Genomic DNA, 26,672 nt, shown 5'->3' with positions numbered 1-26,672 from the left:
TATTGCCTGTTCCTTAGCTTACATGAAAAGCTTGATGTTATTTCGCTACAAAAAAGTACATATATTTGCACAATAGTTTAAGTACGGTAAGTACAGATTATAATTGCTGTGCAATCCCAGAAAATGAGTAAGAAAATGAATAATTTTTCATATTGGACCAGCCACAGTTACCTTTTAAACTACTGTAAAACAATGGTATTGTTTACCTGTTTTTCTCTTTAGCTTTCACATACTTAAAACAAAAACAAAGCAACTTGTTTTCTAAAATTGGTCATGGTACTAGATGGGGAGCTTCCCAATTCCTTGGACTTTTTAATTTGTTTCAGGTGCACCAGATGAACACCAGTTAGGATGTGCAAACACTGGAGGTGTGCTATTTGTAGAACAAAAGGTCACTGGGACTAAAGCTATCTTAAATTAAAATATGTTTGTGAAGTCTACTACCTATCACATACTTTTGCAGAAAGGGAAGCTCAAACCCTACTCAACCAAGGATTGACGCTTACCTGTATCAAACTAAATCAGACATATATGTCATCAAGATCATTAAGATCCAAGTAAGAGTCCACTGATTGAGCAGGAATAGTTAGATGAGCTCAGGAATGTATTGAACTAGGATAGCTCCATTAAAGCTGGGGCAATTATAACAACCTGTATAGAAGTTCACTGTACTGTTCATAGCCGAGGCAGCAGTTAAAGTCTTCCAGCAACTTGCGGAGGTTGCCCACCGATATGCAGCCTTCTCTGTTTTTATCCTGCTCCAAGAAGGCCTTGTGGAAATCATGGGAGCATTCATGGTACTTGTCCCTGAAAGAGAACCAATGCTCAGTTTAGCTTTCCCGATAAGGAAAAATCCTAATGGACCGGCTTGTATAATTCAGACGCATGACTCACCAAGCCAAAGGCAGCCTAACTTCCAGCCCTGTAATGTGGCTTCCCTGAGCCTCAATAAGCCACCGGCAGAGTAAGTGACATGTCAAACACTTAAGCCAGGGGTTAGCAAACTTTTTCAGCAGGGGGCCGGTCCACTGTCCCTCAGACCTTGTGGGGGGCTGGACTATATTTTGGAAAAAATATATGAACAAATTCCTATGCCCCTCAAATAACCCAGAGATGCATTTTAAATAAAAGCACACATTCTGCTCATGTAAAAACACCAGGCAGGCCCCACAAATAACCCACACTGATTCCCAGACCATCCATGAGCCGGATTTAGAAGGCGATTGGGCCGGATCCGGCCCCCGGGCCTTAGTTTGCCTACCCTTGACTTAAGCCAAAATACACGGCTTAGTGAGCTGCATGCTGTGTTGCAGGTAACAATTTATGAAGCCCCGATTCAGAAGGCAAGTGGGGCAATGTTCAGTATAAGGAGAAGAACTTTGTCTTCGTAGTATTGAGTTTAATAAAGCCAAGTGACAAAACAGAGCCTGGTGATGCCAGCCAGCTATTAATGTTGCCACGTGGGAAGAATGTCAGCTTCAAGTCCTTTCACACATTTGCTCCCAAGACGTCAGACTTCCCTTCCCCTTCAAGAGCCATAAAGCAGTTGAAAAGAGAGAAGAGGGAGGTATTTGCATACAGAAATAGTAATACTGGCCTGCCCGACATAATGTCAGTGAAGTGCTACAAACACTTGAGATCCACCATATAAGTTTTAAGTATTATTATCACCAACGTTAGTAATTAGGTCCTGATCCCTGGCAGCATATTTAGCCTCTTAGTATCATGTAAATGTGGAATACAATTGTGTCAACTGCAGCAATCTAGATTCCCTGTCAGATTCGTGTGACGTGCCTAAACAGCTGAAATGATAGCTTTTCATCATTGCTGCTATCTTCCACTTATACCTCACAGATCAAAACAAAAAAGGGCAATCAAAACCTTTCTTTCTATCCTTATTTTTAGAAAATCGAGACATTCAGCCGTTTCTTGGACTGTGAGTAAATGGTTGCCAAGCGGTAATTATTCCAATTGTGGCAGTAAAATTGAGCACCAAGTATATGTTTTAAACTATGGATCCAGCTAGGCTGCCAAAAAATAAAATAAAATAAAATAAAACCAACCACCCAATCTTCTCTTGCAAATGTTTTGTATTTCTCTTGAAGTGCTGAAGAATCACTGTTCAAACGTTTCTAATTTGGGGTATTTGTTCCTCTTGAGTTAAAACAAAAGGAAAAATTATACACCCAGATTCCCCCCCCCCCCTTGAATATTAAGTTTTTTAGACCCCTTTGTCAGCTGAACTGTCTCTAAACTGTAAGATAATGAACATGCTCTACAAAACATTTAGGATGAAACTGAAAGAGCAGCACATAAAGAGCATTTAGGCTCTGCTCCATGAGAAACTGGTGTTATTTCAGAAGGGAACAAAGAAGAGGCTATCAGGAATGATAAAGAGATCCCCTCTTCCATTACTGCCACCCCCAAAGATAGATATATTTTGATGAAGGAGCTGGGACATGTAAGCTTTCCACTTTTCCCTGGACACACACCAGTTTTCAGCTGGTGGAGGGTGGGGAGATTAACCTCTGCATGGACCTTGTTGAAACTGGAAAATATGCAGCGTCAAGATGGCTAAGTTAGTGACAGAGTTTTCCCGTTGTGAAGAACACACCCTTTGAAAGTAATGTACTCACCTGATCTTATTTATAATCTCATTGATGTCAATGTGCTTCTTTTCTTCCCTTTTGTAATGATCCATAAAGCGTACATAGTTGTCTGCCACAAACTGCCTGTTCAGGCCGGTGTCAACAGTTGCATTCTCTATGCCCAATTTTTGCAAGAATTCTTGATGTGTAAGGTAACCCTTTGCATTCGGATCATACCTTTTAAAGTCCAGGGAAAGACATATTTATTTTCACAAGAAATAGGCTTTGCAGGCTCAACGCAGAACATCCCTAGATCTTGAGCACTGCACTTCTGATTCCTCCTTGGAGGAATATGCAGGGGAGGCACACTAGGAAATAAATGTTGCATGGAAATATTCCATACCCATCTAGATTTTGCAGGGATGATCTATCAACAGCATCAAGTAGAAGCCTAACTCATGCCTGATAACATATTTTTTTCAAACTCTATGTGGATACGTAGAACCTAAAACCCACCTGATTTAATCAAGACTCAGCCCCATTAAGACTAGCAAGCATAACTCGTTGTTTAGCCCAGTTCCTGCCCTTCAGGTGCCTGCCAACCTCATGCCACTTCTCTCGGCCACCTTCCCCTTCACCAACACCCCCAACCACCTGGCACTCATCTATTTATTTAAAATATTTGGGGGCTGCATTTTAGCAGAAGTGGATTCAGAGGAGCACAACAAGTTCGGTAGCACTGGGTGCAGATCCTCCGTGGCACCGCAACCATTATGTAAAAGGTAAGAGGCCAGGAGGGGAGGGCAATTTTGGCATTGCACCGGGTGCCGCTGAAATTTGAGGCCCCAGGTCTGCCAGCGCTTTTAGAGCTAAGCATTCACAAGGCAGCTTTCAAAATATAAGAAAGGACAGAACAAGAATCAAAAGCAATAAAATAGTATCTCCTGTCCACAGTAGCGTAGAACCATTCTCGGAATTAGCTCCAGATATTGGAGGGTTGTGACCCTTAAAGAGAAGCAGATTATGGTTTTGTTGTAAATAAATATTTAAGCTTGACAGCTGTACTTTATACTATGCAACACTATGCAACCCATAATCCCTCTGCAAAATGCAAGGGTTGTTTGGCAAACAAATCGGTATGGAAAGAGTTCCCTGAGGAAATGTACTTTCCGAGTGGTATATGACACAGTGATTTTCACTGCAATTCTGAATACTTAAAATTCAGACTTGAGACTGCTTAAACATTTGGCCAAAGACTGTATATATAATGCATGCCTTCTGAGATAACAATTTTCTGTGGGCTCCATTCCAATTTTCAAAAATACTGATGCAATTTTGCACTTTAATATTCTATTACTCTATTCTATATATTCTATACAATAGTTTCTATTCTAATTTTCCATACGTATCTAATTTCCATTCATTTTCTACTTCAAACATTTTCCATGTTGATTGCAATAGCTTTATTTAATAACATGGGAAGTTGAATTTTTGTTTTCAAGTTATCTAAAGTAGAGCATATGTAGCAGATGGCTTAATGCTAAAGACACACGGTCGCAAGACATCCTTAAGGAATAAGAAAAGAAACTGAAAAGCAATGGAGTAGAAAATAATTCAGTGATGAATCATGGCTAGGAAATAAACCATAGTCAACACACTTTGAATTCAAGGCAATATACATCTGGGTCTTAAACCACATTTAAAAATGTAGTAAGTGGAAAGCAGGGGTGTACAGTGGGAACTGTGTGTGTGTGTATGTTGTGTGTGTGTGTGTGTGTGTGTGTGTGTGTGTGTGTGAAATCAACCTTACTCGTTGGTTGAACTGGGAATCAAAGGCCGTCCTGGGGAAAGTGGCCCGCTCCAAATCATGCTGGGTGGGTACAGAGCCCCAGAGACCCCAGAAGGCAGCCCCCGCCATTTCCTCCCTAGGGGTGGGAGGAGACCAGCACCTCCTATCCACTAAGACGCTGCTGTAGAGGTGGGGGGGGGTCTACTGAGAAGGCAGCAGGTTAGGCCTCCAAGGAATATGTCAGAGGAGCAGCAGGCAATGCGTTTCTTGGAGACTGGATCTGCTGCCCCCGTGGTTCCTGCTGCCTGAGGCAGTTGCCTCCCCTTGCCTCATGAGTGGGCCGGTCCTGCTTTGCCTACGTGGGCAGCCTGAAAGTACCTTAAGCTCTTTGGAGTACAAATTAGTCTATTCAGATATCCCCTCACCTCCCATGCAGTTACCTTTCTGTGAGGGACTCCTTGGGTTCTGTCCCACCTGTGACGCCCCCACTGCCAAATTCATTGCCCTCCATTTCTCAGGAGGGCAAGCCAGCTGCAGGTAGAGAGGCTACGCTACTCATGAACAAACATGGGAGGGCATGTTCAAGTATATATTCCAAACATGGAAACGTTGAGTGGAAAAGCAGGATTCTAAGTTGCATGGGGAACCTCCTGGAGGCTCCCTGCTGCAGGCCTTTGCTTCCCCAGCCTGTGGAAAATGAGGAGGCTGGTGCAACAGTGCAGACGGGGTCAGTGCCAATGAGCTCATGCCCACCCTCCCCCCCCACTGTGCTAATCGGGGGCAGGGAGAGGCAGTAATGGGGCTACCATGCCACCTGTTTCTGGGGAGAAAAATGCAAATGTCTTTTTGATTATTATTGTGTCTCAGGCTATGCAAGGCAAATGTCAGATTCCTAGCAACCGTGGGAGTAGTTTCATCATTTTTGGCATATACATCAAATTCTTTTTCTTTTCTTTTTTCTTTTGCAGGGGATGGGGAAGTGATGCAGAAATGTCCCACTTCCAGATTGTACAAGTGGTTGAGGCGTCTTGGTTTGTGTGTGTATTATGCTGTAGTCCACTAGGAAATCTTTCTTAACAATTCTGATGCATCCATCAGTGACTCTGTGAGGCCTCAGTATCTATCTATCTATCCATCCATCCATCTATCCATCTATCATAACTTATGCTCCAGTTTGTGACAGAATGAGTCTTAACAGAGAATAGCAAAAAAAAAACACACACACCAAAATCCCCCTGTATCTGTTTCCACCTTTCAAAATAAAAAGTGCCTATCTGTTAAAAGCTTGTCAGGTTCTTTCTCATGATGCTCATAAAGTGAGAAACAATCTCACGGTATCTTGTCAGATTCGATACCTGCATCACCTCTTGGTTGAACACTTTTCAAGTTAATTTTTAATTTAATGTAAATAACCAGAGAGCAGCAGTGTGTTGAGGCTGCCCTACAGCTCCAGAGAAATGCTCCCTGAAATAGTTTTAAAAACTTTATTAGGTGGGTTCCTTTTTCCAATAATTGTTCTTCTTATTGGAGTTTTTATGTTTTGTTGCTATTCTTGGCTTGCAGGTCTTCAACAAATAAATAAAATCTCTCTTTAAACAGCAATCAACCCTAACTCCAGTGCTTTGATCTGGAGACATGCGTCCCTCTTTCTTTCTTTTGAAAAAGGGTGCTGGTACTCACCATGAAATTGTTACAGTAAATGCCATACTTTTAACAGTTCAGGGTGGGGATGGGGGGTGCTGGTACTGAGTACCCTTTGAGAACCCCCAAGAAAAAAGCACTGGGTGTTTCTGTATGTGGGATGTTCTCTGAAAACCTGTGCGCTACTGGTAGGCAGGCACGTTTGGGGAATTCTTACTCTCGCTGCAGCAGACTTGCAAATTACTTACCGTATTTTTTGCCCCATAGGACGCACCGGCCCATAGGACGCACCGAGTTTTTTGGGGGGGAAATAAAGAAAAAAAAATTATTTTCCCCCCAGGTGCGGGGCTGGGGCGGGGGAAGCCCGAGCTTACCCCGATCCCAGCCCCCAGAACAGGCTGCTATCCGCTAGCCGTGGGAGAGCTGCGTGACTTTAAGGGGCTCTCCCACGGCTAGCGGAGCGCTGCCCGAAGCTTGGGGTGTGCTGAGCTCAGCGCGCCCCAAGCTTCTGGGTGCAGGCAAGCGCTCTGCTAGCCCTGGGAGAGCTGGGTCTCCCACGGCTAGCAGATAGCTTCCTGAAGCCTGCATTTGCCCCATAGGACGCACACATATTTCCCTTTCATTTTTGGAGGGGGAAAAGTGCGTCCTATAAGACGAAAAATATGGTACGTTAGCACCCCCTGTATACATGCTAGCATGCCTGCCAACGTATGTTTATGCCAGTCGTATGTTGCTTGCAGAAAGGGGGGGGGCATGTGGAAGAGAATCAAAGCTTCATTGCCTAGTCTCCTGCAGCTCTCAGTCACCAAAAATGACCAGGTGACTGGCTCTTTACAGCTGTCTTATATGTATGTGCACATATGAAATGGAATGTATATGTATATGTTACCTCACAAATATTACATAGTGTAGACCTTCTGTAGGGTTTGTGCATGCATCTGTGCAACTACATTTACATTTGGAGCAAACAACTGCTTGAAACAGAACTGTTTTCTTTTCTTTTCTTTTTTATTATTATAAAAAAACCTCCAGATCTTTTTATAGGTGCTGTTTTACAGGTCACTATCTGGTGACAATAAAATATTTTCAAAGTGATATTTTATTCATTTATTTCAAACATTTTGGGCTGCCTTGTAAAAAGCTCAGTGTGGCTGCAACTAGAAAACCGAACAGCCACTCAGTTGTTGTTGGGTGGTTTTCTTTTTCTTTTTACAGTGGTGCCTCGCAAGACGAAAATAATCCGTTCCGCGAGTCTCTTCGTCTAGCGGTTTTTTCGTCTTGCGAAGCATCCCTATTAGCGGCTTAGCGGATTAGCGCTATTAGCGGCTTAGCGGCTTAGAAAAAGGGGGGGAGGGAAAAAACTCGCAAGACTCGCAAGACGTTTTCGTCTTGCGAAGCAAGCCCATAGGGAAATTCGTCTTGCAAAGCGCCTCGAAAAACAGAAAACCCTTTCGTCTAGCGGGTTTTTCGTCTTGCGAGGCATTCGTCTTGCGGGGCACCACTGTACTCTTTTCTGTAAATTTAAGGACTAGAGACATTGGTTGTTTTTTTCAAAAAAAGAATAACAGCTGAGAATTAGAAGAAAGATACTATATACTTTGCCACAGTCTACTTCTCCTGCTGCAATCTGCTTACAGATGCCCCATATGCCACTTGCCATATAATGCCGTTTAATTTTACGTAACAGAATTGATCCTGCACATCTTGTGACCCACCAGGTTGAATGCAGCCCACCCTCCAGGTATTGTGGCTGCTGGGAGCTAAATTAGCTTCCTCTTGATTACTCGCTCCTTGGGACTGCAAAAGCAGGATGGTTGCCAAGCACCTGGAAACTCTGAACCAGGATGGGAGGCTGGATTCTTCTTGATGGGTCGTGAGTGGAACAGGGCTGGGTCAGGCTAGTAGTGGCTGAAGACAGTCAAGGCAGAGGGAGTAGCTGGGTAGCCATAGCCATTTCTGACCCAATTCCTTTGTAGATCCGATAATAATAATGTAAAAACCCACCACAAAACACTATGGGAAAATCTCCGGGAAGTAGTAGGGATGAAAACCCAGAATAAGAAATATGGAGACGTGGCCATTTCCATTAGGCTCTTCTATCTGAAATCAGCACTTAGACTTCATCGCAATCAACTCTCTTTTCAGCACCAGTCATCAAAACAGGGCTGGCTAACCTGTGGCTCTCCAGTTGTTGGTGGACTACAGTGCCCATCATCCCTGACCACTGGCCATGCTGGCTGGGCTGATGAGAGTTGGGATCAAGGGATAACTGGAGAGCCAGATGTTTGCCACTCCTGCGCTCAGAGTCCACAGATGAAGCCGGCGAGGGGTAGGGGAGAGGATACGACTAGAACATTCTTACCTTGCCCAAAGTTTGTCAAGTTCTTTTGGGTTTGTGGGGATGTTGTATCTATACAGGATGTCCTTCAGGTCTCTTTTCAGAACTATGCCATTGCCATCACTATCGTATTCATGCAAATGCTAAAACAGGAAATGTCTTTAATAGTAAGGGCTACCGTATTGGAACATACATACGTCCTCTATGAACCCAAAGCATTACAGGAACTGGAAAAACAAAATGGCAGCTCGTCTGCAGACGCTGTATAGCCTCTGTATGCACCAGTTGGTTGCAATCCTGAGCATCAACATAGGAAAGCAAGCCAAGAGGAAGACACTACTGGAAGGCACCAGTGTAGGAAGGAGGCCTGAACCCAACGCCATATGTTTATGCATATTAAATTGCTTTGAAAGACCCCAAAAGCAGCAACCTCCAAACTGAGCACTGGCAAACGCGCCACAGGAAAGCCAATAGGATGCCATATGAAACAAACCGATTAAGTAATTAAAGACACCTGAGAACCCATAGGACCCACCCATAATGCCTCACTTGTCTGCCTCTCCTCCTACTGGGGGCAAGTAATCCTATTTTGTCTTCCTATTATGAGGTAGGACTGAGCCATTCAATCTTAAGCACATGCTCAGTCCAGGCAAACGAAGGCTAACTGACACCCAGGGCAGGGCAAACCACTGGCTGCGCACACGTGGCATCACTACGTACAAACATGTAGTGGTTTGCCACTGGCACCGCCTGATCAATGGCAAGCCATCCTGATCTAATGGCGCTGCTGCTTGGAGCTGCTCCTTGGAGGCTCCAATCAGGAATTGCAGCCACGTGGCTGCAGGCATCTCACCACCAACATATCTGCATACATATCCAAAGTTATTGGGGTGGGTGGGGGGACGAGGGGGAGTCTCTTCTATTACAATCTTTCATGGCTGGAAGCCTCAGGAGCTTCAAATCAGTTACTGCAATACATTACTTCAAAACGTATCACATGTTTCTATTGTTAATGAGCTATTTGTTTATTGCAGCTAATTTCTTTAAAAAAGACAATCAAAGATAAACATTGAGTGAAGCTCTAAAATCTCTGTTAGACATGCAGATTTGTTTAAAGACTACATAGAGCTTACCATGGCGAGGTCGTTCCATCTGGTTTGTGCTTTGATAGCGAGATAGTAATGAGCTTGTTCACAAGCGAGGTCTGCATCCGCCACTGTCTGTTTGGGTCTCAGAAAGAAAGAATTATTTTGATAACTAGCTGTGGTCTTCTTTTAATGCAATCATTAATATCCCACAAGGTTTGTTTGTTTGTTTGTTTGTTTGCTTCCTTATTATAGTTTGTACAGATAGCTTTAAAGTCTCATCTCAGACATCTGCATACAAATGAATTCCTTATAAATATTGCCACCCTTCTCCAGCTGCAAGCTAGGAATGATGTCTTTAAAACTTCTGTTAATCCCTGTTATCATTTGCAGATGCAGATTGGTCAAATTGCTTAATTGCAGCTGAGATTTGAGGGAGAAATATTTATAAATCAAAGCAATAACATAAAAGATCCAAAGTAACTCAGGCAAGTTGCTACTTATTTTCACTGGCACATAAGATTGCCTTTTTTTAAAATAGGGAAACAAAACTGTTCCACTGCGAGTTAAAGGTACCAGGCACAATCTAGTAAAAGTTAGGATGAGCGCATGAAGGAACAGGATCCATTTTTCAGAGTTCTCAACTGTGCAGACTGAACTTCTGTGGGCACTAACTGCACACACATAGATCTTTTCTCAAGTTACGGTGCACACACTGCTGGGGGGGGGGGTAAGAATCAGAGCCAGTTACCCCTTCTCACACATCCATCATAATATAATGAAGGCTTTATTTGAGACTCTGCATAGAAGGTCAGTTGGGCTAAGGACCAAACGAGGCACGATTCATGAAGAGAGAAGCTCATTTGGAGTGGACAAATAGCTAGAGAAGAGGCTAAGTAGCTCTTCTCTATCCCTCCTCACTCAGTTCTTTCACTTCTGATTCCAGACTGCTTCACACTTGCATCTCCGGGGGGGGGGGGGGGGCAAGACATATGACTTGTCACATCTAGTTTGGGACTTGTTCCCAAGTAACCTACTACAAGATTGCATTAAATGCAATAGTATATAGCACATTTAAGTACCATTGAAATCAACGGAACAAACATCTGTTCTACACCAGGCACAGACAGAAGTGGTAGTTGGCTGAAATGCATTGGTCAAAATCTGGGTTTTACTGCTTTCCAGATGTGGGAGAGTCATATTTTGGTTGTTGTTCCTTTGTGGTTAAAAAAAAAAGAAAAGCAAACAAGCCTAACTCCATATAATAAATTTGCAACAAAAAATCGGAAGTGATTCCAACTAGGTTGAATGGGATTTCCTTTTCAGTTACCAGGGCTGGTGCAGCCGTTATTCTTTCTTCAGCCGGCAAGTAAACACACCCTTGTTGAGACTGATACTTGAGCCTTAACAATTTTGCTTTTTGAGGGACGACCCTGTCATTAGACAGAAGGACATGGCAGCCACAGGCACCTGGTGCTTGGAGCAGACAAAGCTGTGTTCAGGTGCCGGGGAAGATGCTGTGCCACTGCCAGTGTTGGAAAAAAATTCAAATAGAAGTCTAGATCATGAGTAGGCAAACTAAGGCCCGGGGGCCAGATCCGGCCCAATCGCCTTCTAAATCCGGCCCGCGGACGGTCCAGGAATCAGCGTGTTTTTACATGAGTAGAATGTGTCCTTTTATTTAAAATGCATCTCTGGCTTATTTGTGGGGCATAGGAATTCGTTCTTCTCTCCCCCCCCCCCACAAATATATATATATATAGTACGGCCCCCCACAAGGTCTGAGGGACAGTGGACCGGCCCCCTGCTGAAAAAGTTTGCTGATCTAGATGGTAGGTTTCTATATGTAGCACCATTTTGTCCTTTGCCTCGGGCAGAAAAATGTGTAAGTGTGACTGAGTTTGCAGTCCCAGTTTAGCCCCCTCTTTGATGTTTCAGATTTACTATAGGGAGGCAAAGTTTATGTGGGATAAAAAAATAACAATAACCCTGGCATCTACAGTATAAAGTGGTACAGCAGTACCTCATCCTATGTATTGTGTCGAATGGCTCTTAACATGTTTATTGTATTTATTTAAGATTAACAGTGAATTGACTCACATGACATTGCAATAGTTTTTCCAGACACGTAATTCCACTTATTCAGACTCATTGAACTTTTGCTAGTTTGTGGCCAATAAGTCAATCTCTCACAAACTTCAAAACTCATAATTACAGTTAAAGACCTTAAAAACAGGATGAAGAGCTAACTAGACTATTTCAAGTCAATTTCCAACCTCTCCTCCTACACATGAAACCATGCCAAGTGTATGCATGTTTACTGTAAAATAATTATTTTTAATTAAATAACTCACATTGCTTTTAATCTAGGAAAGATTTTGCAACACTTTTACAAAACTAACCTAGCACATTTCAGTGTTGAAATAAAATAGTTATTACTAATGTAAGATACAGTTTAACCTTGAGTCTTAATTTCTTTAATTAAAGAAATTAATTTATTTTTACTTTTATTTTATTTATTTATTTATTTATTTTTATTTTTATTTATCCTGTTAATGGTTTTTTAAAAAAACACATGCACCCATCAAGCAATTGTGTACAGTCTGGTACTAAATCTATAACTAAATCCACATCTTTATTGCTTGTTCAAAAGCTATCAGTCATACAATAGTACAGTAACAGTTTGTCCCTACTTAACTTTTGCCTCACTCTTTCCAAGGCAGAGGTCTATGCTTTGATATCTGGGTCTGCGCTATCCCCCCCCCCCCCGCCCCAAGCTTTCCCTGTGAAAACCTGCTCTTTAAAGCTGAATCGGAGCAAACGGAAATTCAGGGTTGTTGTTTTCTGTGGACTAACGATTGGACTTTAAAGAGTCGGTTTTTGTGGGAAAAGCTCTGGATCCCCAAAAAGAGAAAAAGAATGTTGAGCTTTAAATCATGGACCCTGCCTGGAAACAGGGGAGGAAAGACCCTAAGAAGTGGAACTCACTTGGATCTGAGATGGGTAATCTGATTGCATTGATACAATACAACAGTGTGGGTTTATATGACAATTTCTTATGCAGCTTTTCAGCCAGGAAAAAGCAGCTGACAAACAAAACAAATAAAAACTACAACATAAAAATTAAAAACTGTAGCCATAAAAACGACTGTAAAAAGGCAGCCAGCATCAAGTCTGGAGCAATCAGTCAACATAAAAAGCTCACCAAGACAAGCCAGCTTTTACTCACATTCTGAAAGCCATGGGAGATGGGTCCAGGCAGATCTCTTGGGGAGTTCCTGAGCCTGGGTGCTACCATTAAGAAGGTCCTGCCCTACATATTTCCCAGGGGGACACAGAGCAGAGCCCACCCCAATGAACTAGGCAGTCCAAATCATGTGAGAGCAAGTGCTCCTTTAGCTATCCTAGGCTAGGGTTGCCGTGGCCCTGATCTGGTGGAACGCTCTGTCACCAGAGACTAGGGTCCTGCGGGACTTGACATCTTTCCGCAGGGCCTGCAAGACAGAGCTGTTCCGCCAGGCCTTTGGCCAGGGCACAGTCTGACCCCCTCTCTCCTGTAATCTTCATAGAACTCTAACCTGATAGTTGCCATTAATTTGAGTCTGAATTGATTCTAGAATGTATTTTAATTGACTGCGATTTTATGTACGCGGTGCTATTTTTAACTGTTGTTAGCCACTCTGAGCCCAGCTTTGGCCGGGGAGGGCAGGATACAAATAAAAAAATTGTTGTTGCTGTTGTTGTTGTTGTTGTTGTTGTTGTTGTTGTTGTTGTTGTTGTTATCCGGGCTTTCCTGAACATGTCCGGGATTTGGGCAGCAAAATGGTGTCCGGGCGGACTTTTGCTTAATCAGCAAAATGTCCAGGAAAACAATGTTTTAATAATCCTTTTTTTGGGGGGGGGGGTGGAGATGTCCACACACACACCCCGCCAAAAAAAGCTCAACACCCTTGTCGGTATTTTCACTTTTGGGAACATGGCAAGCGTATTAGGCCCAAACTACATAGGGCTTTAAATGTGGCAACCAACAATACAAATATAAGTCTGCTCAAACTGCTCTGCATTTATACCTGCCAATTTGCACAGAATATACAAGAATACACCATGTCCTATTAGATCTTATTTCTCAGGTATCCAGTGCGCTGGGTGGGGGAAGCTGGCTGGAACAGCCCTTTACATTTATTTATACTAAAAGTTCTCCTGCCTACTTTTATTAACCTGTAAATGAGAATAGGGATCAAAGTTGTTCAAATGCATCCTAAGTTAAGCATTTTTAAACTCAGCTGAATTAAATCAGATTAATTTTTGGTGGATTATGCCCTCTGTAAAAGTCCACACATATAAATAATATAGTAAAGTTCAAGAGCTGTAGGTACTATTTGTTTTCATTAGTATTTCTCACAAATGACGGAGTTGGGGGAAGGGCAGAACTAGTGGGTCCTGACTCTTCATGGGAGATATTTAGAAAGCCTGAATTCAGAATGCTTGGGAAGCACAGAGAACAGTTAACACAAGTCAACTGTACTTCCAATAATAATAATAATAATAATAATAATAATAATAATAATAATTTATTATTTATACCCCGCCCATCTGGCTGGGCCTCCCCAGCCACTCTGGGCGGCTTCTATAGAAACCAAATATACAGTAAAATCACACGTTAAAAACTTCCCTGAACAGGGCTGCCTTAAGATGTCTTCTGAATGTCAGGTAGTTGTTTATCGCTTTGACATCTGCTGGAAGGGCGTTCCACAGGGCGGGCGCCACCACCGAGAAGGCCCTCTGCCTGGTTCCTTGTAGCTTTGCTTCTCCCAATGAGGGAACCGCCAGAAGGCCCTCGGCGCTGGACCTCAGCGTCCGGGCAGAATGATGGGGGTGGAGACGCTCCTTCAGGTATACTGGACCGAGGCCATTACCTTGACTATTGTCATTTCTGAAACAGACTTAAGTCTACCAGCTGTCCCACTAAAGACGTCTTACTCTAAAGAAAGTCAGATGATGAAACACTCTTTGTTCTGTGCTTGGAATGGTATCTGAAGTAGGTTCATTTCTAGAAATCAATTGCTCTAATATATTGGTGTTGAGTACAAACTTTTTAAAACAGCTTTTAACAGAAAGGGCTTGCTATGCTGAGTGGGATGAAGCCTCTGCATTAGCCCTCTGGCAGGTGAGCTGTTGTTGCTTTCCAGGCAAAACAGGATCATAGAGTTAGAAGGGAACCTGGGGGTCATCTAGTCCAACCCCCTGCATTGCAGGGATAGCGAAGGGCCAAGGCAGTTTGGGAAGTTGGCACAGTGCAGCTGCTGCCAATGCATCTCCCTGCCACCTCGCCCTTCTCCCTTCTTGGAAAGCAACTGTGGCCCACCTGCCTAGAAGATGACTGAAGCCAGCTCCATCCCCCTCCCCACCGTGAGCTGATTCTTGTTTTGAATATGTAGGAACATATGGCACTGCATCTTAGCTGTTTTGGAATTTGAAGAGCCATATGCACAACTCCCAAGTAGCATTTCCAAGGGAATTGTGTGCCCAAAGATTCTAGGAGCAACAAACATAATAGAAAGCTTTTAAACTCAGTGCTATTTAGATGGTGAAGACCAACTTGGTCCAAGGCTACCAAAGGAGTGGGATCAACAGGCTTGATATATATGCTGACTTTCCAACAAATGAGTTGCAACATGGCTTACAAAGGTAATTATGGAAAGGGTGAATTTAAAATATAATGAAAGGTATGGGGAAATAGAAATACGTATAAACAAATAGCAATCCTAAGAAATCACAACACGTTGCTTCACTGCCAGGTATGCTTAGGATCTTACAAGTACCAAATTGGCTAAGGGCTTAAAAAAATTATTCCAATACTATCAAACAGTAGCTGGCATCTAATCTTAGATCCTTGAATCCTGAAATATGCCACACAACATAGCTTGCATCCTATGTTAGGTAATAATAACATAAATTTAAGTAAATCCATAAGACTCCTGCCCTCCTTACTTGTTAGACGAAGGCAACCAAGGGCGCATGTCTCTAGTTGTATTTGCTTGGAACAACTGAAGAAATTCCGGGTAGTTTAATGTAGAAGTAATGTTCAGTCCCAGGATGCCAAGGAGACGATTGTACTCATCATCTGTCATGCTGATCATAAAGCTATCCAGGAGGTGTCGAAAATCAAGCATGCTGACTATACCATCATTGTTCTTATCTATTTTACGGAAGGCAATGTATGGATCCTAATAGGGAATATTCAATTTAGTATCAACACTTGGCCTATTTTTCCCCCTTTTTATACAAATCACTAATATACTACTAGACTAACTTTACATCTTAAAATGTTTTGCAAATGGATCCAGATCTTCACATGAAGAAGTCCCTTTAGGTTTCTTTATGGAACAGGCCATGTAGGGATGATCTAGCGTTTCCTTCTTACAGCCTCCAAACCAAAGCTGAGATGCTTTAGGAACTGGGTGCCCTGCGCCATATTGCATTCGATTGTTCATTTGATTCCTTCTAAGTTATTTCCGCCCACCAGAAATGGCATCTCTTTATAAAAACTAGTCAGATTAGTTGAAGCACATATATGTAGCCAACATGACTTTAAAGAGAAACATTTTTGGAGTCTTATATCCTCCAACAAAGCTACTCAGAACACACCCAGTGGATAATTTTCAAGCCTCACCTGCTATTGCTCATACCTCTAGCAATTTCACTCCACTTGTATAGAATACTTTGACTCCCTCCTACAGACCACCCCTACAGTTGGGGAAGACTGGAGAAGTTTGAAGTGCTGGCTTGCCCATCAACTTTCCCTGCATGCCCAGCAAAGAAGAAGCCTCAGAATATCAATTCCACAGCAGTGATTCTTGCCAGATGGGAAGACTCAGCTCATTACTGCAAGCTAAGCTTTTCCTTCTTGTAAGGTTGCTAATCTTCTTTTGCTCCTCTTCCCTGATGAACACCTGAACGTTTAAGAACCCCCGTCTGCAGCTACAGGACAACCTCTTTCCTCTGCTGTGAATGCAATAAACTCAGGCTCCCTCCTTCCTGGAAGGGCAAGGAAAAGGGACTTCAAATTTTCATCCTACATGGATAGTTTGTGGAAGGAAACTGCCTTTTATGCTAGCAGACTGTCAGAGAACTGCCATCAGTGCCGGAGGGAGAGAGCAAGCTCCAGAGGGATTCCAGAGAACGTCCCGGGATGGGGAGAGGCAGCCCAATTTCCTTGGGAAGAGAATCAGCGTAGCACCAGTGGAGAAGGGGGGCAGATGGGGGAATCGGCGAGGCGGTCCCATGACTCCTTGCCAGGGACCAGCAGGGAGAGTGTTAGGGTCCTCCGCTGCCTACACCCTCCTTGCGCAGAAGGCTTCCGCGCAGGGAGAGTAGGAGAAGACTAGGCGTCAAAGAGCTTCTTTGCTGGAAGAAGTTCAAGAAACGCCCACTGACGGATTCTGCCAGTGATTGAGACAGCCACGGGTGAGTGGCTGTCCGGACAGAAACGGTTCACTCAGACAACCCAGCCAGGTGTTGGCACCGGCTTATGCACGAGCAACCCCTAGAACCATTACACAGACATAAGCAGCTTACAGCATAAGCAGCCTAACAGGCAGACCTTCTCCAAGATTGATCTGAACAGGAATGAAACATGGATTTTTGAATCTACAGTGGAGGGAAATTGCTTAGAAGGAGCCATCCTCAAGTTCCTCGGCTGATTCACTGACCATTGGAAGAAGCAACAAGGGTATCATCTATCTTGGACCTGCTCCTCACCAACAGGGATGAAATGAGAGTACTGGGAACCTTGGGAGGAGGTTATCATGTCCTCTTGGGTTTCATGATATAGAGGCAAGGGAAAACGTGAGTGTAGTTGGACATCTACTTGGACCTTAAGAAGCCTAATTTCAAAAAGCTTAAGGAACTGCCGGGTGAGATCCATGGTCAGAAATACTCAAAGAGAAGGGAGTCCAAAATGATTGGGAGTTTCTTAAAGGTGAAACTTTGAGTAATTGGAGTACTGTGTTCAGTTCTGGGTGCCACCATTTAGGCAGGATATTGAGAAGCTGGAATATGTGTGGAAAAGGGTGACAAGATGATCAAAGGTCTGGAAAACAAGCCTTGGGAGGAATGGTTGAGGGAGCTGGGTATGTTTAGCCTGCAAAAGAGAAAACTGAGAGGAGATAGGATAGCCATCTTCAAATATCTCAAGGGCTGTCACATGGAAGATGGAGCAACCTTGTCTTCTCCTGCTCCAGAGGAGAAATCCAATAGATTCAAGTTACAAGAAGATTCCAACCCAACATCAGGAAGAACTCTCTAATGTTCTGGAATGGACTCCTTCAGAAGGTGGTAGACTCTCCTTCCATGGAGGTTTTTAAGCAGAGGTTGGATGGCCATCTGTCATGGATGCTTTAGTTGAGATTTCTGCATTGCAGGGGATTGGACTAGATGACTTTTGGGGTCTCTTCCAACTCTAGAATTCTACGATTCTATGATTCAAAGGCCCTGAGGGTTCCATCGATACCATTCTTTCCCTTACAATAGCAACACATGAGGAAAATGTGCAAAGAAATGCAAATACATAACAATAAAACATGACATCAATAAATAACAGGAAAGAGCTGGCTGCACTTACCCCGTATTCCTCCACAAGCTTATCGCAATACTGGCCGAGGCATTCCTCAGCAGACACAAAGTGACACTTGCTGGCATTGGCCCGTCGATTTGGAGAGTGTCCACTCATTCTGGAATCTGAAATAGTTACATCAGGCCAAAGTGACCAATGGTCCACAAAATCATGAAATAGATTCAAATCACTGACACTAGAAACCAGTGTGATATACCAGTCAGAATGTTGGACTAGCACCTGGGAGACCCCATCTGAGATCCCCAGCGATGTTGGAGCCGGATTCCCTCTCAACCAAACGTAGATCACAGGGCTGTTGTCAGGATAAAGTGAGGGAAGAATCACAATAATCTCATTGGAGAATTGGGGGGGGGGGGCAGACTATAAATATAACCTACTGCATAAAGTTATAAATTAGGTGATCAGCTATTTGCCAAGAAAATGCATCTTTCAAAAAACATTTCGTAACCCCTAGGCCCCAGATATCACAAACCTCTTCAGGTTTGTAAAATTTGGACAATAAAAACATTTACTGCCTGAACTGCTCACCGCAAATATACCTAGCAGGCTGGCAAGCTTTTCTCAGTCTAGGGCCACAATCTCACATATTGCCAGTGCCCCCCCCCACTGCCATTTTTTCTTTTTTCTGGCCCCGTTTCTCTCTCCCCTGCCCCCATTCTTCCCTACCCAACAGGCTGCCAGGGGGAAGCCAAATCACTCTTACCTGAGACCTGAACAGATTTCTTGCAGGGGGCTTTTAAAAACAGGCCAGGGCCTACATAAAATTGCGCCGAGGGACAGGTGCTATTTGGCTTCAGTGCGAGGGAAGAGGGGCAAATCAGTTCTCATGGGCTGGCTAGGTTATTTCAGTTCCTTACAGTTATTTGGCTCTCTGCTGTCTTTGACAGGGCTGCTAGTGCCAGCAAGCCAAGACAGAGAGGCATTGGCTAAGAGACACATGTTGCTGCCAAAAGAACGCTGCATGAATCGCAGAATTATGCCACAATTTATTACTCTTTGGATTTGGTTCTCACTTTTGCCAACAGAATTAAGAAACCAACAAACCTTGAGTCTAGCCATTTTCCCCCACATGGAGGAGAAGAAAAATCAGCCACCATTGCACAAGAGGACCCCTTCCTTAACCTGAACAGCTTTGGGGGAAATGGCTGAGCCTTGAAGAGCACTTATTCCCAGAATAAGCAAAGCTCAGAAGGTCCTCCCAGCCAATAAGAAAAAAAAAAGGTTTACATTCTTTCAGAATATTTATAGTAAGGTATCAATAAGTATCCAGTTACCTTCAAATATTGCGACAAAATCAAGATAACTCAGCCCTCCAGCAGGGAATCCTAATTTTTCAATGAGTAGATTAAACTGCTCATCATCCATTGGCATCCCAATATCATCCAACAGCTGGCGGAGAAAGAAAAAAGCAGGAATGTTTGGGTTTTTTTGTAAAAGACTAGGCACAATCCTGCCCCTTTTAACGCCCACTGATTTCAACAGGAAATGCTCTGTTCCCTTCCACTGAAATCAAATAGGACTTGTAAGTGCTTAACTCAGGTTGGATCAAGCCCATTTTTTCTGCTTCAAATAAGGGCTCTCCTACTTGAGAACTTGCTTGTTCAGATGGGGCTGCAACATTTCACTAAATTCACTAAATCAATCAATAAGCTAGAAAAAGGTTAATGGGGCAGCAGATTTGACATTTTTCGAACTATTTTAGTGCAAATACTTCTAAAAGTTGCATGTGGCAGGAACCATTTTTGAAGAAACATTGCCTTCTTACACTCACAGAAGATAATGCATTTTCTAAGACAGCACCTGCTGTTCCCACCTGTCTGCAGGATGACAAAGAAAGCATTTCCTTGTCAAATCTCTTGGTTACATTGTTACAACTGTAATCCTGTACCAGTTTACCTTGTAGTCAGCCCCTCTATGAGCAGGTATGGAATTCCATTGCCACAGTTTTTAAGTGACTAATGTCCCCATCTTAGGTAGCTCATTAAGCTTTCAACCATCAAGCCATAAGATGAAGCTCAACAGTCCTTGCCCCACCCCCCAGCATAGTTTTCACCTACAATGTTGAAATGACAGCTGCATTCAAACATTAACCACGCTGTGCATAAACTGTGTGCTGGTGCATGCAATTCAAACTCTCGCTTTTTGCCCCCTTCCTCCGTTGAGTAGGAAAACAAACAGAATGGCTCACTTAGTGTTACGTCCACACTAGCGCTCACTGAAGATAAATGAACAAACAGCCATGACCTAAAGCTGACGTCACAGTTTGGGAGAAACAAATCACAAACACTGGCTTGAATGGAAAACTAAGCCAGCCACTCTTTGGTTTGTTCACCTGCCTGATTGGTTTACTCCTGGTAAAGCTGTGAGAACTAGCAGGCAGTTCATGCTCAGTACAGTTAAACAAGCCACATCTTGTGGCCTAGAACTAAGTCTTACTGTGGAGAGTACCCTTAAACTCAGTAGAAAGACCTATAAGCGAGTGGTTCCAAGATTGTGGCCTTGTTTAGTAATACTTCCTGCAGTTTAATCATTGCAAATTATTCCTGTACTTCTAATTTGAGCATGTTCTTTCTACTGCATATTTTTGTCCTTTTGTAATTGCTTCAATTGTGATTATTCTTGCTATTTTATTCTATTTTACTTTCTTAGCTCTGGAGATTAAATGAAAAAGGAAGCAGCATCATATGGCTGAATGGCATAAAAATGTAAAAAAAAGAAGTGAGAATACTCTAATTAGCAAATTATCACTCTTTTCAGTAGATTTTCAAAGCTTTTGAAAAGAGATTAGCTGCTTTGTGCTTTAGTACAGGCTTTTGCTATCAGATCGAATGCTTAATTCTAGAGCCATAGGAGTGTGGCATACAAAAGGTAGCTGCGATTGCATAAATACAATGAATACAAAAAGATCTGCCTTGCCCCAGAATTAGAGTTAATGGTTCTGGTGCAAAGCTCCAGGTGCAAGAGTGGTGGAATTCCTGTACAGGTGAGCTGCCTCTGTGTCAGAAGTGCCACTGGAATTGCATGCAGCAGGCTGCTCCTGATGCTGGAATCTAGGAGTTTCATGCATCTTGAAAGCTTCTCAATCAGGCCATCAGTCTGCAATGACAATCCATTGTAAGCAGGGCTGGCCTGCTTCCGTGAGGCAAACGGAAGCAGCCGCCTTGGGTGGTGGAATCCTGCAGGGCAGCACCTCCATGCAGGCCTCACCCATGCCTGCTGCAAAAGCTTGCCCGAAGCCACGCCATCATGTGACCCTGGTGAGTCTTGGGGGGCAGCAGGGAGGGCCACCCCTAGTTGCAGGTAAGGGTGTGGTCTCCAGATCCAGCAGAACTTAAGTGGGATTTTTATCAAACCAATGAAAAGGCCCAATTTGTGCATCCAAACTGTGACACAGCTTCATTGTCCAACTCAAAATGCAAAGGTAGCTTAACAATGCAGAGAATTATGGCTAAGATGCAACTGGTCATACTTTGACTCTTTGTGCAGAAATGTGCCAAGAGACTACACAGCTATGGGAAGTGAACATTCAGCCTACAGAGTGTTCATCAGCTGATCTGAACAAAATATCAAAATAAAAGGTGTTGAACGTAGCAGGTGTTGATAACCAGGCTGTGTCAAGCTGCACTTTAAAATAAAAAAACAAAAATATCCGAACCTGGTCTTTTTAATAAGGTGCAGAACCCCATCGCACTCTGCAGCTTATTTTTTTGCTTTTGAAAGACCACAGTGGACTAATTTTCAAAGGAGAGGGGGAACCAATTTAAAAAAACTCACTGGTCAGGGATGAGAACCACAAAGAGCAACACGGTCCACCCGCCACACATAGTGGACTATCTGAAATGTGATCACCCCTGTAGGTTGTTACGGCCTGCCTTGGGACTGCAGCAACAGTTTGTGTGTCAAACATTTATTCATGAAGAGTTTCACAAGAGTTAATGCCAGCGTTTTTACATACGAGAGAGGGAGGGAGGGAGGGGGAGAGAGAGAGAGAGAGAGAGAGAGAGAGAGAGAGAGAGAGAGAAAGAGAGAGAGAAACTTAAGTTGAAGAGATAACAGGAAATCTCAATGCAAAACAATCCACATCAGGTTGAATGACCGAATAAATTTACATTTACCTTGCGAAAATCAGTTTTATTCAATTTCCCACTAGCTTGTTTGCTGAAGGCAAGAAAGCCATCTCTAACAGTAGCTTCCTGTTGCAGGATACTTTCCCTCAGCCTTTCAATTACTTCATCAACAGATCTATTCTTAGCGAATTTGTAGGCATAGTCTTCAATCTGTTTCATTCTAAAATTGGAAGATTGGCAACAAAGAGAAGCATCTTAAATATGGTACCATAAAATATTTGGTTAAACATTAATGATTTGTATTTCTGCAATAATAGAGAGCAGACGCCCACCAGAAGCTGTGCATAAAGCAGCAGTTGTTTATAAAACTATAATTATCAGCTCCTCAGATGTCAATGGCTACATGGTCCATTTGAAAAGAGAACCAGTGAAGAGTCAAGTTTGGCAGTGAATCCCAGAGTTGTGAGAGTCTCTAACTGGTGTAATGTTAGAGACTGGTTGATGTTCTCTTGAAAACAGCACTTTATCACTTGACCTAGACCTCCCAGCGCACACTGATGTGCACCCAGAGCTTTGTGCATGTAGACAGCTCCATTCATTGAAGGAATCTGTATTACAAAGAAATGCACACATGGACTTATGACTCTCTAACAATAAACAAAGTAGACCTTGAAGGCTAGCAGAGTTTTGTTTGCACATCTTGGACATGGACATGTTAGCCAGTTTAGTGGGTTAAGAAGTTGGCATATGCTTAGAGGGCACACCTGTCAGGTTTCCTGAATCAACTCAGATAAAACCCAGTCTAGTGCCACCTACTGACAAAACTAAAAACAGACGCGAGTGGCGCTGTGGTCTAAACCACTGAGCCTAGGGCTTGCTGATCGGAAGGTCGGCGGTTCGAATCCCCGTGACGGGGTGAGCTCCCGTTGCTCAGTCCCTGCTTCTGCCAACCTAGCAGTTCAAAAGCACGTCAAAGTGCAAGTAGATAAATAGGTACTGCTCTGGCGGGAAGGTAAACAGCATTTTCGTGCACTGCTCTGGTTTCACCAGAAGCGGCTTAGTCATGACCCTGAAAAACTGCTGCGGACAAACACCGGCTCCCTCGGCCAGTAAAGTGAGATGAGTGCCGCAACCCCAGACTCGTTTGTGACTGGACTTAACTATCAGGGGTCCTTTACCTTTACCTTTACTGACAAAACTATAGAATGAAACGATCCACACAATATACGTGCATCACACTGAATTATTTTGCCTGCAACAGCTATACCAACATGAAAGAGCTGCGTTTTGGTGGGAGGCTGAAGCTCTCCCATTCAATAGATCTGACGTTCTCCATGATATCTGCTAAGACACTGTACAGAACAGAAATAAGCATAACCATAATACACTCAGCCTAAACCTACCAGCTACCAGCTAAGCATTCAGGTCTTTATAATATTTATGCTGCACATGGAAGTGAGGGGGAGATGGGGCTCGTCAACCTGGGAAGGCTGCCTATCTAGGAGGAGAATTCTGATCCTAAAACTCTGCTGCTTTGCCGGATGGCTTCAGGAGAAGAAAAGGCTAAGGAGTAAACCCTACATGAATTTGGAGTGCAGTCCCTAAGATGGTTGGGTGATGCCTTGTACACCTCCTTCCTGCAACTCTTGCAGCCAAGCTGATGCCCAACATCTTGCTCTGCTTTCCTTTGGACCCCATCAGTCATCTGGGCAGCAGGACTTCCATACACACTGCCCAAGCTTGAGCCCTGGGGAGGTCACTTCGGTGCTGCTATCACAGCAGTTTGACTTCACCCCCGGGGGCACACTCCATTCTCTCTTGAGACAGACAGATGCTAACAATAATATTCATCTCTTTTGGTTTTTCTAAAGGATTCTCTTATGCTATTCCATCAGGAAGAAGCATAGATCCATAGCAAGGACATCTTGCATAGATTTAATCACTGTCTAGCGCCAAGTGTTTTTGAGGCTTTTTGTACATGAACAACATACATACACACAAACTCAACATTCTGGCACACCAAGAAATAGAAGCCTGGGTGAGTGCTATGCAGACAGCAGCAGGCTTAATTCTCAGTTACTGGGCAGCCCTCATTATGTCCCTAAGTTCAGCTCTTTACTTTGTCCCACATAGGTGAGCAGGTGTGTCTCACTTCTATGGAGAAAAGTAAAGCACTGAACTGTGCTGCACTGCGAACAGAACCTAACCCTTGTCCCTGATAGCTCTATCACATGACCATGCAAAAAGCATCTATGAGGATCCTTTTAAATTCCTTTCACATGTAAGCCACCCATCATTATTAGAATTGGGGGGGGGGGGCGTGTCATGAAACTGACTGGCGACTCAGGAGACTCAGGACAAAGTAATTGTGTGCACAACACAGAATTCGCTGATGGACTTGATTGCCACAAGATGTGGTGGTGACCAATGGCTTGGGTGACTTAAAAGGGAAAGAGACATACAAGGGAGAAGCTGGATGTTCTTTTTCAGACAAAACATAAGAAGAAGGTCAAGAGAAGCCTTAAAAGTTTTGATAAGGCAAAACAAACAAAGAAACAAACAAACAACAACAACCCACCCATGGTGAGTTTCACATACTGTGTTTCTCTGTATTTGGCAGTGAACGGTCTCCATTCGCAATCACGTACACAGTACCTTTCTGAAAAGTCTGCCTGCTTTTTTTCTTCTCTTTGACTTCCCCGGGATGAAGGGATGCTAGCGAGAACAGTTAATTCTTTTGGCAAATCGGCAACTCCTAAACTATGTAAGAGCATCCTGTACAGGACCCCTTCTGAAGTGTCATCTTGATATTTCTGGTATAATCTGGGGAAAACATATTTAAAATAGTTAGGCCATAACAGTTTCTCTCAGTGTACGTCTCTGTGGCTCCCTAGGGTTCTTTTGGTCAGGTTCCAAGAAGGGTTAATCTGTAACAGAAGAGATAGGTAAACACTAGCAGTTAAGACTGAGATTACTATTATTCCTTAAGATAATGGGAGGTCAAAAGATGCTCAGATGATTGCCAGTGCTAGCAACCCATAGCTCAGGGGTCAGCAACCTTTTTCAGCTGTGGGCCGGTCCACCGTCCCTCAGACCATGTGGTGGGCTGGACTATATTTGGGGGGAACGAATGAACAAATTCCTATGCCCCACAAATAACCCAGAGATGCATTTTAAATAAAAGCACACATTCTACTCATGTAAAAACACGCTGATTCCCGAACCAGATTGAGGGCTGGATTGAGAAACCGATCTAGCCCCTGGGCCTTAGTTTGCCTACCCATGCCATAACCCCTACTCTTTCTTTCTGCTTTGAGAGGCAATTCTCACCTTAGTAAACCGAGGGATAACTTATTGGGTTGCACTTTTTATATCTGGGATGGTCTCCTGAGTCTGAATTAATTGCCTTATAATTTGGATAAATGCTTGTTTTTAACCTTAAAATCTAGTTGATAGAGAAACATTGTGAATATTTTAAACAATGATCCAGACTACTGCCTGGATCAAAGCAGATAACAGCATTTTGCTCAACACAAAATTGGCAATTATTTAACTATCCTATAAACACCACATGGTTTGAATTTTGTTTATATTATTACATCTCTGAAAATTATGTCAGAAAATAACTTTAGATTTTGTTTTTATGTAAGAAAAAAATATCCTTGGTTATTACATTTAAAAGCAAAAATTAAAGTTGAGGGGTGAGCAGAATTACAATTGAAGATAGCTTCACAATGAAGCATTGTAAGAACAAGGTACATTGGAGTCCAATTAAAACAGAAGTCCCCCTTGCAAAAGTGCCATTTACAAGTCAGTAAGAATGTTGAGTCTAGACATGTGAAAAGTCAGAAAGATATTTGTTCTTTGTTCTCATTGCCAAAAATCTTCCTTTGAAACAGGATTCAACGAACGTTCAGTCCCTCTGTCTGGTTATGAAACCTCCTGCACATGTTTGCAGGGGGTTGGACTAGATGACCCTCAGGGTCCCTTAAAACTCTACGATTCTACAATTCTATGACAATCAATTTCAGTGTATTTAGTGGAGTCACGTCAATTTGACTTATGTGAAAATGTTGCAGTGTGGATCTGGAATCCCTTGTCAGTTCAGTGTTTGCAAATGAATACTGCCATCCACTGTTCCATGGAGTAATCTGATTAATACTGACAAAGGCCACACAAATTAAAATCCAGACGGACAGAAATACAGACTTTCTTGAATGTGCTGGTCAGTCACTTCTCTCTGAATCCTGATAGTTTAACTTAGTTGCTGCCAAACAACATTAAAGACTGGCTATGAAGTTAAAAGACAACCTAGGCACATCCAGTAATCATAATCATCAATATATTTTATTGATGTGTGTGTGCATGTTTGTCCATATATACATACGGAGCTTTAGCTAACTACCTGAATAAACAGGATATCATATTTTTGTGCCTAAAGTGCCCAGCACCTGGCACCAGACCTATATATGATGTGCAGCAGGGCCATTGAAAGCTACGGAGGAGAAGGAATCACAAATTCAAGTAAT

At 43.1% G+C, this 26,672-nt stretch overlaps 1 protein-coding gene across 4 annotated transcripts in view; it reads right to left on the bottom strand.

Moving 5' to 3' along the window:
- Positions 1-26,672, bottom strand: part of EFCAB6 (EF-hand calcium binding domain 6) — a 104,532-nt gene that overhangs the window by 29,653 nt on the left and 48,207 nt on the right. For all 4 annotated transcript variants that reach the window (XM_079975090.1, XM_079975091.1, XM_079975092.1 and 1 more), the window contains 9 exons: positions 24,799-24,966; positions 22,192-22,363; positions 19,351-19,465; positions 18,065-18,180; positions 15,433-15,668; positions 9,490-9,586; positions 8,381-8,499; positions 2,637-2,825; positions 652-807 (listed from right to left, as the gene is read on the bottom strand). In XM_079975090.1, the coding sequence (XP_079831216.1) occupies positions 652-807; positions 2,637-2,825; positions 8,381-8,499; positions 9,490-9,586; positions 15,433-15,668; positions 18,065-18,180; positions 19,351-19,465; positions 22,192-22,363; positions 24,799-24,966 (1,368 nt within the window). The remainder of the gene's footprint in view (positions 1-651; positions 808-2,636; positions 2,826-8,380; positions 8,500-9,489; positions 9,587-15,432; positions 15,669-18,064; positions 18,181-19,350; positions 19,466-22,191; positions 22,364-24,798; positions 24,967-26,672) is intronic.

This window comes from Podarcis cretensis, assembly GCF_951804945.1.
Source record: "Podarcis cretensis genome assembly, chromosome: 5".
In the NCBI taxonomy this organism is placed as follows: domain Eukaryota; kingdom Metazoa; phylum Chordata; class Lepidosauria; order Squamata; family Lacertidae; genus Podarcis; species Podarcis cretensis.
The sequence above is the reverse complement of the archived record's forward strand: the minus strand, read 5'-3'. Positions and strand labels throughout refer to the sequence as shown.